The sequence below is a fragment of the Anser cygnoides genome, chromosome 1, assembly GCF_040182565.1.
Source record: "Anser cygnoides isolate HZ-2024a breed goose chromosome 1, Taihu_goose_T2T_genome, whole genome shotgun sequence".
NCBI lineage: Eukaryota > Metazoa > Chordata > Aves > Anseriformes > Anatidae > Anser > Anser cygnoides.
The window spans coordinates 114,672,862-114,692,897 of record NC_089873.1 but is presented as its reverse complement, the minus strand read 5'-3'; the positions used below and the strand labels follow the sequence as shown (position 1 = coordinate 114,692,897).

General features: G+C 38.0%; 1 protein-coding gene across 3 annotated transcripts in view; it reads right to left on the bottom strand.

The window, feature by feature from the left end:
• Positions 1-18,391, bottom strand: part of DOP1B (DOP1 leucine zipper like protein B) — a 45,772-nt gene extending 27,381 nt beyond the window's left edge. For 2 of the 3 annotated variants that reach the window (XM_048071409.2, XM_048071411.2), the window contains exons 1-12: positions 18,292-18,391; positions 15,953-16,127; positions 9,640-9,821; positions 9,393-9,563; positions 7,216-7,405; positions 6,292-6,390; positions 5,432-5,555; positions 4,834-4,934; positions 4,261-4,375; positions 1,700-1,820; positions 1,145-1,264; positions 410-515 (exon numbers count right to left, since the gene is read on the bottom strand). In XM_048071409.2, the coding sequence (XP_047927366.2) occupies positions 410-515; positions 1,145-1,264; positions 1,700-1,820; positions 4,261-4,375; positions 4,834-4,934; positions 5,432-5,555; positions 6,292-6,390; positions 7,216-7,405; positions 9,393-9,563; positions 9,640-9,821; positions 15,953-16,090 (1,467 nt within the window). In that variant the 5' untranslated portion in view covers positions 16,091-16,127; positions 18,292-18,391. Of the gene's footprint in view, positions 1-409; positions 516-1,144; positions 1,265-1,699; positions 1,821-4,260; positions 4,376-4,833; positions 4,935-5,431; positions 5,556-6,291; positions 6,391-7,215; positions 7,406-9,392; positions 9,564-9,639; positions 9,822-15,952; positions 16,128-18,052; positions 18,197-18,291 lie in introns of those variants that run through there. The other variant, XM_048071410.2, reaches the window with a different exon arrangement.
• Positions 18,392-20,036: the final 1,645 nt, after the last annotated feature.

Here is a 20,036-nt window from a genome sequence, read left to right as displayed (position 1 = left end):
AACATCAGTTCATGAATAGTTAAACTAAAAATTTGATTCAGTTCTATTCTTTCTTCTTTTATTCTATATGATAAAAACCAAATCATTCCCCAAATGTTTTAGGATAGTCAGTAAGCTACTAAGAGACAATAAAGTCCTAGCAAATGATTTACCCAAGAACAAAAAAAAAAAAATACACATTTTCATTCCTTTCGTAGAATCACCATATTTGAAAAGGAAAACTTTGCTTTTGCTAGGCAATAGCAAGGATAGCCATATAAAAGCACGTGCAACTATACTTTGCAGGATGTGTCATACATACACACATGCCTGCTCATTTGCTTATTTCCATTTTATGTAGTCATAATACAAATTATTTGTTTTTAAGCATCTAAAGATGTTTAAGTAGTTAACTGCAAGGTTGCCTTACCAAAGGAATCACGTCAAGAAGAAACACCAGTAGTGTACAGAGCTCTGAAATTGTAGGAGGAGTGCTAACATTTTCAAGAGGATATCTCATCTTTGCAGATTTGTTTCTGGCATGGAGAGAAACTTCATTTTGTAAACTCTTTTCATGTCAAAATTCTTGTTAGAGTAAAATAGCTTCAGCAAAATAAGTACAAAATACTGAGCTAGGCCTTCTAAGGCAAAGTAAGACGGGACTTCTAATACAGCAGCGTAAAACATTCTGTTAAAACCACCTAAACTGCAGCTTTTATGTGAGATGCTAAAGTGCTTCTAATTTTCAGATCAAATCTCTATAGACTATCTTACTAATTTAAGTATAACTTCCTGTCTTACAATTAAAAAGCAACAAAACAATATTTTTCCTCAAAAACACTTGTTCTTCCAATGAAGACAAAGAAACTATCTTCCCTGTCCACCTCCCCTCTTAAGCCTTTCCCACCCTCAGCTGCCATTTTTAAACATCATTTCTTTTGTTGTTATTTTCTTCCAGGTTATTTTTTCATGCAATTGATTACTTGATTGAACTTCTGAATTCTTTTAGAATGAGACAGATATTTATTTTGCATGCTAACATATATTAAGGCCCTACCAAAATTTTAAATGTTTTGATAAACTTTCTTTATGATCTTATATAGATATCTGTTAAGCAGCATTTTTGGGGGATGGAGAGGGAGCACTATTGTTTGATAACAAACACCTGAAACAATCTTCAAAACATTTGGTCATGTAATCCCAAAGGAAATCCGTGCTTAAGGATGTGATCAGTAAATTGACTGTTTTGACAATCTCCGAAGCATTTTTGTTCTCTTTGATTGCACTGTGTAAAAGAAGAAAATGTAAAAAAAGAAAAAGAAAAGATGTCAGTGAGGATTTTAAGAGCATGCATGTTATATAGTAGCTGATGCATTCTAAAAACTTTTTTCCTCCTTCCTCTGCAAGCTACAAAAAAGTGATTGCTTTAAATCAAGAACTATATCATACTGGAATGGCTAAATTTTGAGTATCTTTCTCCAAGATGAAAGAAATTAAACCTTATTTCATCAACACCAATGACATGCAGTGTACTTCATTTTTTTCTGTGCTAATCAAAGAGGAATCATGCGTGTGTGTAAAACGCTTGGAAAGTCATAGGAAATCTGGTCTTTTATACAAAAATATTAACTTAATATTACTAATATTAACTTATTTAAAGAAAGTTGGCTTAGTATATATGATATGATTTCAGTTCATAATTGCAAACTTGTAGTTGTACCTTGCAAGTATGTTGCCACTTTGATTGTAGCTGAGTTTGAGATCAGAACCAAGTGCATCTTTGCAGTAGGAATAAAATGCTCTAATAACTTCAAGGAACAGATCCCCAACAACCTGTGGCCCTACAATTGAAGGAAAAAAGTATCCTGTAATTGTACCAAAGTGATTGCCAGGCAGTTTAGTTAAAAGTTTATTTAAACTTAAATTAGAGGTTACTAGATCAAAAAAAAAAAAAAACAAACCAAACCAAAACATTAACAACAAAAAACAACAAGATTTCTGAAGTATGAGGAAAATGTTTATGTGGCTTTTTAAAATGTCAGAGTTTTTGAAACATCTCAGTTAAAATGAACTTAACTACTTAGTTTTTTATTGTTGGTAGGGGTTTTTGTTTCTAAACTTCAGTTAATACTACTCTGTTTCATTTTTAGGAACTTTTAAAGTAATATCTGGGAAGAAATAGTGCTGATGCCGCATTACACTTGAAACAGTTCAGTAAGACACCTACACTGCAGTCATTTGTAAGTGGGCATAATCACACTATAAACCTGCAATTCACATACCAAGAATAATCACCATGCCTGTATCTATGAGAAAATAGCAGATTTCCCAATACACATTTATCCTAGTAGCCTTGATTAAATTTTGAGGAACAAAATCTGAAAAAAAAAAGTTATGTAATTGAGGAAGTTCAAGTTAGATGTGTACTGTCAACCACACCTGATTTTCATGGTCAGTACTTCTTTGTTTTATCTGAAATTGTATATAAACAATAAACGTACAAAACCCCAAAAAACAGAATTAAAAAAAAAATGTATATATATCTAAACCATTCCAATGAGTGTTTCTACAGCAAAAAAAAAGTTACAACACTAAGAGTAGCAGAAAAGGTTGAAGATTCTTGTTATATTTTCTATTGCTACCTTTAAAAAATAAAGTTCTGTTGCTAAACCGATTTCAAAAGGAAGTGAAAGTCACACTGGCTTAAGGTTCAGGAAGTTATCATTTGTGTGCTGATCAAAACAGAAAGAATAATGCTGTATAATGTAGTTCAGCAAAATAATCCATATTTGTGGTTCAGTTTAACACTGTCAGCAAAGTAAAACATATAATAGGATACTGTCTGTCGTTTACTTTCTAAATTAGGATACAAATTACTCGACTAATCTAACAACCTTAGGCAACTGTCCTTCCTTCAATATTTTTCTCAGGAAATAAAAATGCTTTCTATAACATGTTTTAATCACAACTGCTTTTTAGATGTTCTTTAAAAAATGTAACAGCTGAAGGAGATATTGGTACCACTGTCTTATAAACAAACTAACAATTGCTTCTATTAAGGTAGTGTTCATTTGTTAGGTAAGTAACACAGAATTCTGATTTTCCCTGGCAATGCTCTGATAACACTTTACTATGAAATGTGCTTTCCCGACCCATGAAAAAGATTAATCTTCCAGACACAGAAGCCTGTAAAACCAACTGCCACTCAAGAGTTTAGGCTCAGTACATGAGTTTTATTCATGATACAGACTACAGGCGTAGTGAATGGTAACATCTATCCCCAGTAGGATAACACCTACAATACTGAGGGATACTGTCAGGCATTAAGACTGTTGGCTTCTAAAAACTATCCGCTTGTACGTATCAGATTCACATAATGTAATTGCAAAGATTTATCTGTATAAGGTTCTTACAAAATCCTATGAAACCCTAAAATCTGTCCAGTCCTTTTAAGATTTTATTTTTTGACACAGAAAAGAGAAGTTGCCCTTTAAAGGGCAGGCTAGCAGGGCCTCACCCTTAGGGAGCTTCTTGTACACAACAGCACCGACACGTGACAGTCAGGGAAGAGGAGGAAATGCTTCACAGCTCAGTCACGATGTCTCAGACCGTACCTCCCACAGCAAAGACACCCCCACCTCCCACACCCATAACAGGTTATTTCCAGGTGGAGCAGCTGCAGGTAAACGGCACTGCCCATTTTGGCAGCAGTAGCACCATGAAGTAGCAGCCTACAGTGTCTGGAAAAACAACATCATCACTAGAGTGATGCAAGTCTACAGCAAGGCCCACAAGCACAGCCAAGCACTGGAAACAAGTCCAGGAAAAAGCAGTACTGGTAGTTTTCCAAGTAGAAGCCTCCTTATAAGACGGGGAAAAAAATAAAAGATGCCTGATGGATCAAACTTGAAAGATTAAGCTCCAAGGAATGAATGGAGCAGAATGTTGAGATAAGGGCAGAAGGGGTTCTTTTAGACTGGACCGTCAGATTGCAGTTGTGGGCACAGGAGAAAGTTCTCGTTAAGATACATCCAGGCTACACAGTGCAGCGCTCTGCAGAAACGCCAGAGATAACCTGAAGGGTGCTTGCTCCAGAGCACTGTTCTGGACCAGTTCTAAGGCAAGGAAGACAGTCCCCCTGCACAGTAATGCACAATGCGCACACACTCAGAATTCGGAAGAACTCTGCAGGGTGTTGTCCAGAGTCCTACTTCCAAAGCTGATGAACACCAAGTCATAACAGTTTTTAGCAGTCAGGACAGACGTGACAAGTAACATTACCTATTTCAGGTTTATCAAGGAGACTGATTAGAATGCGGAAAGGTTTCAAATAGGCTTGATGCTGTTCCTCTACATCAGACTCTGAGAATTTCTGATGTAAAATTTCAGCCAAACTCTAGGAAAAAGAAAACATCACAATGTTATATGTAGAAAAGAGACTGCCATTTTATTAAGAGCTGAAGTCTTCCTTAGTTTGATTTTGTACAGTACCAACTACTATCGATTTTCAATTTTCCATATAGGGTAGACAAACCAGTGACATCTTCTAATCATGAACACTCAAGAGCTGATCTTACTCAGGGAAGCATTTTTAAATAATTCAGGTAGTTCATCAAAGATGCTACCCTTTGGTTTCATTACATTCCATTTGTATTTGTAAGGACATATAATATTGGGACAAATAAAGCACAGCAAGCATTCAGATAGATGAAAATGTAACCACCAAGAGGATGCTATATTTAGAGATAGAAAGCTTTGAAGGACAAACCAAGTGGCACAGCTAACAATTGTAAACACAGTTTGTGCTGAAATTTAAAAAGCTCAGAAAAATATCTGTATAGACTGACCACCAACCTCAACTAAAAGATCTTTAGAGTATTTTCCAAAAAAATAAATAGCCTGGTCTTCAGAAGATGTTGAGTCTGGAGCAAAAGTACCCCCTTTAATATCAGAGCCTATAAGATAAACAGAGGAATCACAAGTACAGAGAAACACTGCATTACAGTGAACTACACACACCACAGAACACTACACCCACATTGTCTATACAAGTACTGAAACTACACTGCATTTAAAACATTTGTAATTTTAACATTGTGCTTGAAAGCAATTCACGTGCTGCCCAAGGACAGCCCCCATAACAGAGTTTGGGGCATCCAGATGTACTATACTGAACTTTGAACTTCAAATCAAAACCAAAGTCAGGTCCAGACATGGAGTCATCAAGGGCAGCCTTCAAGCAACTACACAGCTACAACTCTTGTCCCAGAGAAAATCTGTTCAATAAAACCAAGCATTCATTTGGCAAACAGGTACTTCATAAATGGAAGCTAAACAACATCTTATTTTATCATCGCTCATTAACTGCTGAAAATGCATGTTACATTTTAACCACCCAAACAGTTTTCTTAGGTATTCAGAACACTAAATATTGCAGTATATTGTGCAGTACCTAGCAACCATGCGTATAATCTTCTATTGAGTGACATGTCTCTCCTCAGCAATGTCTGTGTAGCTGCTGACAGAATATGGACTAAATCAGACCTGCGCAGCAGAATAGCGCTTTCATCACAGTCCTAGGATGAAAAACAAAGATAGCTTAGCTGTTTATGAATACTGAAACAAGTCAAAGTTGTAATGAGGTGTCGTTGTTGTTGGTGCTTTTTAAATTAGTAATACTAGTGTTTTTGGAAAAAAACATCAACACCACAGTATTTTGTATACTAAAAATTTCAGGAAAGGGAATCTGACAGTCATGTGATCATTTTTGTATTTATAGCACAGAGCCATAGTTAAGCTAAAAATACTGAAGACTTCATTATGTTATGTCTTAAGACTTAAAATTACTTGGTACCTTCAAAATACTGACTATAGTACCAGGTAAGTTAGGAAATGATGGGGAACAGCTAATGTTTTAAGCAGTATTTGTTTTTCTAGCCTTTCACAGAAGTATCTTGGTTTAGTACAGACAAATCCAAATGCTCTTCATATTTTCTCTGTGCAGCTTCTCAGGCCTGAATATTTCAAGTACCTTCCAGTTATCACAACATTCACCATCAAAGCACAGCTTCATTTGAAGCATTCTGATGATGTAAAACTGAGTTAGCTGTAAGGGGTCTGAGTAACACAGGTCTCTCTGCTCCTATTAAAATTGACAGAGGAAGAAAAAACTGCAAAATCTGTTTACTGGTTTTGAAAGTCAGACAAAATTCAGACATTTGGTAATAACAGAGGTGGAGGCTGGATTGGTTCCAAACAAGATACTTTCCTGCACAAAATACATACATTTCAATACTAAAATAGTCTTCTTACCAAAGCTGTATAAAATGGGAAGAAGAAGAGAATCACTTCCAGAGTGTTTCTTTGCACAAGAACATTTGAATCCAGTACTGATACACACAAGGACTTTATCTGTAAAAGGAAAAGAAAGCACAACGGTGTTTTACTTCATGATAATATTTAACCCACGATCACTGCAAATAATCACAAGAAGAAAAAGAAAGCAAAAACTTTTTTTTTTTAAATATGTGAACAATATTATTTTAAATAAGAGGATAATTACACATTTATCTCCCATTCCCCAAAAAGAACCAAAAATGTTTTGTGGAATGCTGTCAAAATATTGTTAAGACTTAAAGAATACTTGTTTTTGTAACAATACAGAATATCACGATATGATATCACTAGCTACCAGTCTTCCAAAATGCAGATATTAATTACTTAAGGTATCATTACAGTAATTCTATCACTAATATAAATTACTACCTATTGAAGTTTTCTATTTTACTGAATAAAAAGATACTAAATTTCAGAATTGTCTTCTAGATTGTAAACACTTGTGAAATCCAGCTTATAAATTGCATATAAGTATTCAGAATTATACCTAAGGTATAATTCAGAACAAGTAGATGTTGTCATGTTTAACTTCTGATTTGAAACAGAATCAGTCTTTTAAGGCCTTATATAGTACTGATTATCAAAAAGTGCAGAAACTTCAGAAGATTCGCATTCTGCAGGGTAAACAAAATCTGTATTGGAGATTCTCTGGTACATTTCAGATACAATGTTCACATGAAGAAATCTTATCAGGCAATTCTGAAGTGTAGACCTTTCAGCCTTTTTTTCTCTGACTCTTAAGAGTGTGTCATTCTAACATAACACAGAGAGGGAACAACATGCTAGCATGCTGGCATTATGGTAGATAAGGCTGTTCCACAAGGAGCGTGATGAACTTACTGTAAGCTTATAATCGGTGCCAAGCATGTACTTCTGCTGTTTTCCAGACAGCTCTCTGTTGATATGACTGACAACAAAAAGAGAAGCAGGAAGCCTGATGGACGGGCTGACCAGAACACTGCCCCAGAGTGCTCCATAGAAAACTTCTTTGCCCATTAATAAGGAGAGCTTCACAAGCAAAGCATCTGTTCTGTACAGAAATATATTTGACATGGAGTAACAGATTTGTTAGTACAGTTTTATACCATAAAAAGGCAATTCTACACAAAGCTAGTATTCTAGGTCACAACATTTTATTTTCATCCTCTTTGTATTATCAATATTGCCCTTTTGCCATGAAGATGTCCAGCATCTGATTGAAGGAACGAAAAACAAATGAAAATGCTAGCCTCCATACTTTGTCACTGTGCTACTCACTGAAACAAAGTTTCTCTGCGTACTTTGGAAACTTCTACAGTGATCATCTGCAAACACTAAGCTCTGAAGAAATTACAGCAGTAGCTCTGATTGCAAAATATTTAACATATGTAATGCTGAATTTGAAATACTTTAAGCTAACGATAGACTTAAAAAGCCAATTTTATCAGCCTGGAAATTGGAAGATATCCCATATATTCATACTTACAAATCAATGGGCTCAACCTTTAAGTCTTGAATGAATAAAAACATTAGATAAAGTGACACACTGTCAGTTATTGCACACAGAACTGGTACACTGAAATTAGTTTAATGGCAATCATGTCGGAGGTCCTATGACTAAAAGGCACATTCTCTGCTTTGGCAACTGTGTCAGCACTCTGGTGTCGAAATCTCACATGAGCAATGTAGAAGTGAAAAGGGAGAAGTCCGGCACAGAAGAGAAAAAGAAGAAAAAAAAAAAAAAGACATCTCAAACCTTTACCCATTTCCTTAAAATGTAGCCTTGGAGCCATTTTTTCTTTTCCATGCCTGTTTAAGCATTAGAAGGAAAGTGTCTAGGCTGAAGCACAACCTGAGCTAGTACTTCTGCCACTTTTAGGAACAGCGGGAGATGTATTAGTATTAGTCCATAATGTCAGTTTCAAAATAAGCTGAAACTCCTTTAAAGGCTCAAGATGAATAGAAAATTTAGTTCCAGCAGATTCCCTTTCTTCCCAAGTCCCCAACAACCAGTGCTATTGGAACGAGGAAAACTATGTATCATCACTGTGTCTCATAAGCTTGCCTGACAAAAAGCACATACTAAAATTTATCTTTCTACAGCAGATGCATAAGAGGTATACACATGTCCACAGATCTGGAGTTGGCAACTGAATGCTATTCACCAAGCTGAGAACACATGCAATCTATTCTTAGCTGCTCCAGTGACTGATACAAGTCTTCAGTTTAACAATTGTTTTTAAGAGGAGGCATTAGATGTAGAACTGTTTTATCAACCGTAATGTATGTAGTTTACCATTCAAAAAGGGCAGAGAGCAGCCAACACATCCAGATTGGAAACACAGAAAGAAGTACATTACAAATGCAACGTTTAGTGACTATGTAAGCAAAGAAACATTTGAATGAAACCTACAGTGGCTGAGCTCTTATAAGATCTTACAAAACAGTTCCTGTGACTGAAATAAAACCATTACACAAATGGGTGCTCTTCTCAGCACACTTCCTGATCCTGACTTTATCATACCAAACGTCATTGTCATTACTGCCAGGGGCACCTGGGAATGAGATTCGTTTTAACTCAATAGATGCTGGAAGGGTTGCCTCTTGCTTATGTTTTCAGAACCTGAAGGTAAGTATCTGGTATAGAAAGACTGAAAAGAAGATACAAGTCAGCTGCTCTCTCATGTTACAATATTCAAATAGAATTTCCCACAAATCAGTGGTTTGGGGAGTCAGGTTAATTATTTAGCAGTTTGGAAGAGGTTTTAAAAATGCTTTTTCATTCTCTTCTCCCAACATATCTATTTTTAACCCTCCTTTTCCTCTTCTGTCCTTTTCTCCTCCTGAGATGAAAATTGAAGGGGAAAGGGTTTTCTACTTTAACGCTATTCATTGCATCTTTCAAGGACTCCTCATTCTTTGACACTTAGAAGCCCTTTATCAAACCTCTTTACATAGATAGCCAACAGAAATTTCTTGAGAATTTCCAAAGAAAGCAAAACACTGTGTATTACTTTTAAATTAATGTTAGTTCTCACCTGTCATAAATTTCTGATCCTTCTTCCAGTCCAGGCAGCAGTCCAATTACAAAGGCTTGAAGACCAGGCAGAAGGGACTTTTGGAGAGGAAGAAAATATTTCTCATATAAACCAAGAAGAACAGGCCTCACTGACATTGCTGCATTTGCCAGAAGAGGAAACAAACCAGAGCTATTTAAAAAAAAAAAAAAAATTTAGTCAATTAAAAGAGGCTGTGAAATGCATAAGCCTTTAAAGAGAAACTTACCTGTACAAGAATAAGTCCTTGGCAAGCCATTTTGTCCCAATTATTTTAAAGATTATTTCATAGGTTTCTAGTGCCTTTAAATGTACTCCACTAGGTAGTGCTGGATGCAAACACTGAGATAATCTTTTACTGATGATCAGACGCCTTGGCAATAGAGAATACTTCAGGTTACTCTGAAGAGCCTGTGGAAGAGAGGAGATTAGAATTAATAGCTTTAACATAAAAGATGATATATAACTGTATTTCAAAGGTTTTCTACTAGCAAACTGAGAACTAAATAACATATTCAAGAGTTTTCTCCCATAAATGCAGTTTGTTACACTTAACCAGCAATTGAGTTTTCATAGAAATTAGTCATGAGTAATCCAGAAAAGTCTGGTCTTGCTGTCCCTAGAAACTGGAAATGGAAGTCAAATGAGGGGACAGGGACAGTGTTCCCTTATCCTATCTCCTGTGGAAGTGGGGAAGTGACAAGAGGAGTCTGGCAATAACATAAGTATTAAATAACCATCTTTCCTCATAAATTAACATTCCACTTACAGCTGAAATAAACAACCCTCCCACCAATGCAGGCATGATTACATGGGACAATAGCATCTTTGATGTTACTTATAATCCTGTGTGGCTATATTCGGTAAGCTTCAGTAACTATAGCCTCTGTACGGATGTATAAGTAAAAAAACCTTCAGGATAGGAAATAACTAAGTATTGCAGACAGGCCAGGTCTCTGGAAAAACAAGCTGTATCACTTTTCTTTGGAAAGATTACACTTTTCCTTGAACCATGCATGCATTTCAACAGGGCAATTAAATATGTTTCTGCAATTAAGAAAAAGATGATTAAATAAAGAGGTTGCAAGTAAATACCACTTCAGCCTTTGATCACCATCTGCTAACGCAAACAAGTGTTTTACTGCAGGTTGACATTTGGGATGTTTTCAGGATTAGGCAAATTCTTAACCCTCCCAAAGGGTAAGCCACAGTTTTATTCTGTGAAACTGCTTTACACTCGATGTTCATCTACCATACCTGAAAAAAGGTTTTGAAAAAGCAACAGACAAATAAGCTAAACCATGCTCGCTCAATTACAAAAAAAAATTAGTTCAGCAATGACCACAGCATTCATTTGAATGCTCAATCCTGAATACTCATATCAGCAGTAAGAGACAGAACCCATCACATTTAAAAGTGTGTGCAATGTATCATTTAAGACTTTGCAGTAGATGGCCATGAAAAGTTAGAAACCACTACACTACCATTGCATTTTGTCTCCCATTTGCTGCCCTGCCTATGCTGAGAAACCAGTTGTTAGGGAAGAGTTTCTAGTAACTACACTTCATTCAAGAAGAAAAAGGCTGTGAGTTTGTAACTACAGTACAACAGAAAGAAATGTCACATCACTCTGAAATACATACAGTACAAATGCCATTCAGAGTCAATTAATTTCCTTTCTTCCCCACAAGGAGATCTGCATTTTAATAGGTATTAAAAGCTAGAATTGAAAAATACAGCAAAATTTCACACATGAAATTAGAACAGGTTATATTTGTGGAATTATCCTCATATTTGAGAGAGAGAAGAAAATCTTTAATATGCCTTGTAGCAACTTCAAAACCAGGTTGAAAGCTGGACTTTGAAACATTCTGTTTATATTGGTTGGTATATATTTGCCCACACCCTCTGTATATATAGAAGAAGATCATTACAAAAAAATATGCTAGCAGTAAATATTTTCTCCTCAATCTTAAGATCGAACAAATACCATCTTAATATTCTATCAGGTAAAATTTTAATATTATCTAGGCAGAAAACAGCAGATGGACAACTCTCTGCATGGGCTTGGGAACTGACATGTATCATTCACCCAGTCTTTTGATTCTTTCTCATGAGCTTAATTTGACGGTGTTCAGTTACATATGGGCTGAAGCCCACCCACTTTTTCTCCTTTTCTCCAACTGCCTTCCACATTAGCAGTTATGATAGCAGAAGCGTTAAATGTCACTGGCACTCCTAGTAAGAGTTGGCTGGAGAAGCCTGGACTGCCAGCAAGCACTCCACACATAGTAAGATCATCACAGGGCTTGGTATTCACAGATCAGTGAGAAACCAACTATCCCAGAAAACCAAGAAATATTTGACCTCCCACTGGCTTTTAAAATAAGGATTTTTTCCTGGCTTACTGATTAAAATGAGACATACAAAACAATGACTTGTGTCCACATGCATATCCAGATTGCAACTTTTTCAAGGTTCTTTTTCTTTATGGCTGACCAGAGAATATATTAGGCACACACAAGATTTTCTAATGCATAAGCATGCTTATAGTTTCTTTGAACATGAGATATACAGGGTAGAAAGAAAGGACTATCTACTCTTTATAACAGCGTATACACATGGCCTAAAGCACTAAACAAACACAGGCACACATACACAAACAGGAGTATTTTTATTTCCACATTTACTGTTTTAAGAAAACCTGAACTGCTTTATAGAACCACTAGAGATCTGTTTGATCAATTCAGCTAGACATAAAATAAATAAGCAAATCAAGGAAATATTTTTATTAACATCACTAGAATTCCAGAAAAATGCAGCATGTACATCAATTTGTAAGATTATCTTCAACCAGGAGATACTCTTGTTTAAGTCAACATTGGTTGGGAGGGGATAAAGGGGAGCCTGACTCCATTTTCCACTGATCCATTTTCCAAATAAGTATGAAAAACAAAATCTAAACAGAGCTCCAGCTTCTATTAAAATAGCAGTGTGAAGTTCAAAGACTGTAGTGAGGAAACTGTAAACTGGGAGCTGGATTATATCAAAAAGAAGAAAAAAAAAAGATGTATCCCCAGTCCTGTACACTGTGTTTGTGCACTGGGTGTGAAGTTTCATAAAGCTATTACAAGGCAAAGCTTCCTTTCTTGAAGACATAAGGCTTGTCTTCAACAGAAGGCAAGTGGTGCTCGTGTTTGTAACTCAGCCAAGGGCTGTCATAAAGGCACGGCAGTCACACTTCTCATATGAAGTAAATGGCGTAATTAATGGCTGTGCTCATAGGCTCTGCCTTTCAGAAGAATCCTTTTCTTCCCTCCCCTCAAGAACAGACATATTGTAGCATTAAATGTTACTACTGAAATAACACTTGGGTAGCAGCAATGATTTTTGTAGTTTCTTCCCCCTTTCCCTCTAATCTGTTTGGATTCGGAATAGAGCTACAAGCATTTTGGATATAAAAAACCAAACATTAAAAGCGCCTATTTCACAGGCAGGCCTGCATATGTTGAACCACTACCTATTTCTAGGTTAGGGGAAAAAAAAAAAAAAAAAACCACACTAGAAATTTCTTTTATCAAAGAGACTTTGCAGAGTTGTATACAGTTGTAGCCTGTTACAACGTTGGAACAAGCCAGCAAAATCCACAACAGCACAATCCCATTTAGCACGAAGACAATTCTGGATGCAGCAATCTGTGCTGAAGATTTGAAAACCTTAACCACAAAACAGTGTTTTCCAAACACAGAACATATGCAAATTTGCAAAAATAATAAAAAAATAGTTTGAAGCTGTATCCATGAACAGTAATGAGAAGAGGATAACCCTACTCTTGAAGCATGAAGTAGCTTAGGCTGCAGCTACTAAAGGAGTCGTTTGTGTAACTACAGATAGGACTCATCACCATGATGTGGGATAACACACGCTATACAAATTTAAAACCAAAAACCTCTCCCCTACAGACTCGGAGCGTAGCATAAGTAAGCTAGCAACTTTCACCAATGCTAGCTTTTGTTAAAAGAAGTAGTTTCTCTCCAACCTTCATTCATGCTCACACTTGGTACCTGCAGTTCTGTTCAAACGCTGCAGGGGAGATTCACCTGATATAACCTTAGAAGTCTAGGTCAGCTAAAAAACACGGGCAAAACTGTAGTAACTCACCTCGGGCTCCCTATAGAGTCAGTGAGGAACACAGGCAGTTTTAGGACAGGACTCATCTGGCCTACTTTAAAGAGCAAGAGGTGAGTCACAACTAACTAAAAACCTTTCTTTCTCTCCCTGCCTGACAGTGATTCAGAGTAAAGCTGTCCATAGCGGAGACAAAGTTAGATAAGGTTCATCTTTCTCAAATGGCAAAACACAGTCTTTTGAGAGCTCTAAACAGACCGGTCTGGCTGATCATTCAGACTGAAGCTGACCAGTTTGTCTTCTGCTTCTGTGGTTCTAAAAGTCACCATGAAACAGAATTTTGGTCAAGAGAAGCAACAGAGAAGCTGCGAAAAAGAACCTTTAGTTTAACCTTAGTAGACAAGGCTAAATAGGTAATAGAAAGAAGTACCACAGCTGTCTCTGTTCACCGAAAGTAACAGCATCAGGAGCTCCAAGATCACTTTTTTAGTCATGGCCAAAAGCGTCTGGATCTGCTCCCTCCGTTCTTTACCCTCATCTTTAAGTAGGAAGAGACCGCATTGATTCCTCCAGCCCTTGCATTGAAAGAGTAATTCTACTGAACTTCTGTGGCAATAAGTGTGGGGATGTGGGTGTCAGCTTGTGAGACTCAATAGTACAAAGTACTGTTGAAGCCTACCTATAGGAGAAAAAGCTTCAGAAAATATTACAAGTACATAAGCAAAAAACACCCACAATTAAAGTCAGCAATACAAAGATCCTTATAAAGCTTATGCTTATAAAAGCATGGAAAGTCTTTCCAGAACTCCTCGACTTACTCCTCTTCACTCTCTCCCCCTTTCTTAGCATTTTCATGTTTGCTTAGCAATAGGCATCACTGCTCTCCAGTTACTGAGACCCAGGTTCATGCGCAACGTTAAAAAATGTTTTTAAAGACACTTTTATCACTAAAATGATGATAGTCTCCTTCCTACTCCCCACTCTCTCACTGCTCATTCATCTTTGTGTTATAAGAAACTGACTGGAGATGAAATTAGGCTCTTTATGTTAGAACCCTGCCACAAACAGAACTCAACAACAACATTTATGTTTTAGAGTATAATAGATCAAGCAATCATAGAATTTAAGAGAATAGCTATTGACATCTTATTTCACAGTCTTCCTTCTGGTGGCACATTCCCCTGACTTATCTGTTGTCATCCCTATTTTCAGATAACAGGCAGAAGCAGATGAACACTGGGGATGATCGCTCTCCCAACTCTTACGCTCCTACGACGATTAAGTCCACAAAATACCACAACAGATGGACTGATGTAACAGCTAAAAGCCTTTTTGCTTGGTTTCTGCTGTGCTGCTATGTGTTTTGGCAATTCTGTACCTGCCTAAGAGTTTCAGATCAGCGTTAATCAGTTGCAGTGTATTTACCTAAGTCATGATAAAAGATCAAAGCCTAATTCTTGACATAGGTATGTAGTCTCTCACTCGAAGTCTGATTTTCCCTTTCCAGAGAAGCATTCTGAAGGCCTTTATCTCTCCTTATTGCCCTCAGCAGGAATCAGAGAGAAACAGTGAAGGCAGAAATGTGTTACTCCTATTGACAGCAAATCCAGCTTCTCTCCACAAAGAGGAAAGAACTTGGCTGCCCTTTAAAAAACCTTCAATTTGGACTCTCCTCCCCTTTGAAAACTGTAAAATTAAGGTTTAGCAACAACAACAAAATCATGTGGGACATCTATTCTAACAACAGATGTTGCCTTACGAATTCTGCAAGTTGTCTCCTCCCATCCCTGTTTACTTGATGATGCAACTACTCTTGCTCCAGGTACACTAGTGACAAGCATTATGTTAAAATAGACCAAATGGGACACAAACACCTCATTTCTTAGGCAAGAGAAGACACACTTCCTAGGTGTTTTCCTGTACAAGTCTTTTTCTTTCTCCCTGTATCCAGACATATTTTCCATGGTCATACAAAATGCACCACCACCAGCAAATCAGTTATTTCCCCAAATACAAGGATGTGGTCAACTAAGTGTGATCTTTAAATATGAATTTTGACCCAGAAGCTACGCTAAAATCTTTAAGCTCTTGTCCTACATAAAGTATTACTTAGCTGCTCTAGACCGCTCTAATTTAACCAGCATCCTGAGGATTTTTTTTAATGCAAAATCTAAATTAGACTTAAACAGTGTAAAGGAAACAAACACCATTTGAAAGAAACCTCTGCTGGTTTTACCAGAATTTCTCATATTCACAAAAAAGATTCTGATTTAGCGGCTTTCATTTCCCCTTCCTTTATGAACAAGTATTTCTTGTCTGACTTTTCAATTTTGCTAAGTATTGTAAGTTACAGAAAATTTAATAACAATACAAAGACAATAAACCAACGAAAAAAGATTCCTGTAACACTGTACCTTATTGAGTTTGCCAAGGGAAGATATAAGATCTGCCCATTCACTTGATGATTCGAAGTTTCTCAAAGCTTTCTCAATTGCTGAAGAATAATTTCTGTATCTATAATCGCCAAGTAACTCCTGCTCTTCTGGATCCATCTTCGGTTCTCATATCAAGGTGAAATTTCCTGGTAAACTAAAATATGTACACAGTTACAAAGAGGAAAAGGAAACTTAAGTTCTGTCAAACCTAAAACAATCATAAGATAACAATAGATAAATAGAAACACTGACAGATTGCAATGAACCGGTCATCTGATCAAGTTGCAACATGAAGCTGAAAGTCATTTTACAAGCATGACTTCAACTCTCCACTGCCTGTTTTTGTGGTTTTGCAGTCACATTTTTCTATTTATGAAACATATTTTTTTTCCTTCCATGCACGTGGATCTGTCACACAATAACAAAGGAAAGAAAAGTATAAAGTCTCATTGTAAACAGGCTGACAAGCGGTTAGGGAGACATACACAGCTTTCAGAATTTATTTAGGCGGTATTTTGAAAGGTTAACTGTAGCAGTGGAACGTGAAACATTTCATATCTGAATTGAATTTTCAGGGGAATCCTGTTAAAGGGCCTCCTGGCTCATAGCAGAAGGATCCCTCAGAACTCAGCATCTCTACTTGTCAGCAGCCGATGCCGATGTAAAATTGAAGGTGTTGTGCAGAACTGTCAAGCCATATGTTCAGGTCTTCCTATAGTTCCCCGAAATGTATTCACATGCTTTTACAGAGTGAAAAACGAGTTTTACAGGCCTGATTTCTTCATATTCTGAAATACATTTAGGTAAAAAAAAAATAAAGCAAACAAAACCTGGTTTACAACAAAAGAAAACGGGCCTGGTTGCATTTTACATACTATAAATCATATCTGTACTCCTATGTTAGCTATGACAGCAGCTCTCCTGCCAGATAATATCACAATAATCTCTTAAACAAATGCTTAGGTTTAAGAATGCCAGGCTTGGTCCACCCGTGATATATCACTGACAGAAAAGTAAATGAAGTCCTGTAAAAACATTTTATGTTTCTGAAAGATATCTTCATTCATTTTCCTACTGTTAGGTCACAAAAATAACTCTAGGTAAATCTACATCCTTAAAAAAAACAACAAACAAACATAAAAAACAACAACACAAAAAAAAACAAGCAACTTTGTATTGTCCTTAAACTTTAATAAACGACAATAACTGCGTTGAGATAACATTTTGGTAGCAAACTCTCAGAAACAGAAAAATGCCAGCTGATGCACCCCAAAACGGAAAATGATTTTAAAGGCAGGTTTTGCCTTTGATAGTCCCCTGATAGTAGGGTTCAGTTATTGCTAATACAACCACTTCATGTTGTGCAGCCTAAAATCACCTCTACAAAAAAAAAATATAGAGAGAGTGAGTTATGGCAATGCCATGAAGACCATGTGCTGCTTTTTTTTTCTTTCCCCACCACGGTAGATTTTTAAAGCTTCTGTTTTCACCAGGATGTATGCAGTACTTCTCGCAGCAGGGAGATTACAAAAACAAACAAAACCTATTTCCCTCTGCTCCTGTAAGTACCTTAACCACTGGACTGCGTTCATACTGCCTAAAAGCAAGCAGGAGCTAGGAAGCATTGCAGAAGCTCTGTGCAAGCCAAGAGTACCTCCACCTTCATAAATAACGTATTTGTCGAGATCATTCAGAATCGCACAGCCACTTTGCTGACAAAACACATCCAGTTTCTCCATTTCTTAATGGTAAATAAAGGCACAGATCGACTAACTGAAGAGGAATCAATCCCGTTATCAACAGCACTTAAAGATGTTCTAAATATTCTGTGATAGTCGTGTCTTAAGCATTCTCAGACCATTAAAACCTGGTCTACTGAGAAAAGCCTAGACAGAGTCTGAGGGTAAAACAGAAGGTACTGCTCAAGACAGAAAAAAATAGTAACAGTAAGACTTCAACTGGGGGGAAAAGAGTGTATTTGGACACTTTGCTCTGAAAAAAGGGCTGCACGGCGGCAGGTTGCCATCCCCAGCAGCAGCGATGGGCTCAGTGACTGAACACACGCCGATGCTCACGCACCTATGCCGCCAGCAAGCTTTGAAAAGCCAGCCATTTCAATGCCCAACAGATGACGTTTATGGAAGATTTATTTTTTAAAGCAGCAGGTCGGTGACAGGTGGCGTCTCCCCAGACACCGCTGGCAAAACGACACCGCGCGAGGCCGGGCCGCCAACGGCCCCCGTCGCGTAATGGCCGCCGCCGGGCGACGCCCCAGGTGCCCCCCGTCCCCCCCCCAGCCGCTCCCGCCACGCCGCTACCTGGGGTCCCGCGGTCCGGCCGCGGCGCAGTCCCGGCGCGACGTGTCCCGGCCGGCCGGGGGGCGGGGCCACGCAGTCCCTATGGCAACGCGGGGGGAACCACCCAGCCCCGCCCGCCTCGGCAGCGCGGGAGATACCATTGAATAGAGCGCGGGGGGGATGTGGTGGTAGATGGGTGTGGGAGGGCTCCGGGTGGCCCTCGCCCAACGGCGGCCGCGCTTGTCGCTACTTGCCTTTAATTCGCCAGGGAAGGCTGCCTGCTTCATGGGTCGGTGAGCGCTACAGCGGGTTATCTCCTCCCCTTCCCCCCCCCGGTGAGGGGAATGGTACATCCCAGCGGATCCCCTTCTTCCAGCGCTCTGGGGGGCAGACGCTCCCAAAATGGCGGCCGCTGGTGGTGTGAGGGAGGGAGAAGAGATCTGGTTCCTCTGCCCGCCGCCTTTTCAAAAGGCTCGCAAGAGAGTCTATATGCTCGGCTTCTAGTACTCACGGTGAAAAAATAAACTACCAAAATATCCATGGAAAATAAAACACGTGATCCTGCCAGACAAGGATTTATATACTCTGTTTTACATGTGTGTGCATATGCTATTCAACCTCCGTGCGTATGTGTGTCTAGGTAGAATGTAATCCTGGTAGTTAAAGTAGCTGAAAAATTCAAGGAACATCCACCCACCTGCTCAGTTATTCCAGATAGAATAGCATTTGTGGCTTTTAAGATTATTATGGATATTGTTTCAGCAATAATCTCCTGTAAGTTTTATGTTAATACACTAAAGTTTTCTTCAGACCACCTATCTTTCCCCTTCCTAGATTTTAGTAGTATAATTTGACATGTTCATCTAGCAATTAAAAGCAACATCTAAGGGCAGTTCATGAGACTGCTTCGTGCACATGCTAGAAGAATGGAAGCAAGATGCAGTGGCAGGAAAGCTTCCATGCGTGCTTTTAATCCTCGGTTGTGTACATCGCCATCTCTCCAAAGCTAAAACAGGTTTCAAAAAGCACTACTGGCCATGCATTATTTCACTGTAAAAACTTGGCAATTATTTGCAAGCTTTGATACAGCTCATGTGGCAATTGCACATTCCATCCATTTCAGCATCTGCTGACAGTGCCACAGTTGGTATGTATGCATGAAGTCATGCAGATAAAGGTGTGACTTGACAAAACACTAAAACATTTTGCAGTGATCTACAGCATTATTACGGATCTGTCATAGTTTCAAAGGACATTATCAGAAATGGGGTGGTAGTAGAGCGTATGCAAAAGCAAGTTCTAAACTCATTTGAGGCTCCCTCCTAGTACAATAAACTAACTTGTTGGTCATTTGAATACAACGGTTTTCCTTGGATATAGATGGCAGTAGATACATTCAGTACCGTGGGCATCAACATAGCTTGTCTTTCTAAATGACAACGCCGTCAATTTAAGCTTCAATCTCACAATTTTAGGTTTTTGTACCTTTCAAATTTAGTGTAGCTTAGTTCTTAGAAATGACATTCAGTGCTTCTGAATATGTGCCTGACTGAGCAAAGAACTCATATTTTTGATGATGTTCTTAACACATGACATTTCTGTCCCAAAATACAGCGTGTCACTTAGGATATTTTAAAATCGGCTTCTGAAAGTTTGCTATCATTTTAGAAGTTTTTTTTCCCCTGCAAATTTGTCTTACTTGGCTGTACCAGTTGTGTGTGGCTAGGCAACTACATTAATTTCATTAAGATTTCCACCCAACTTTT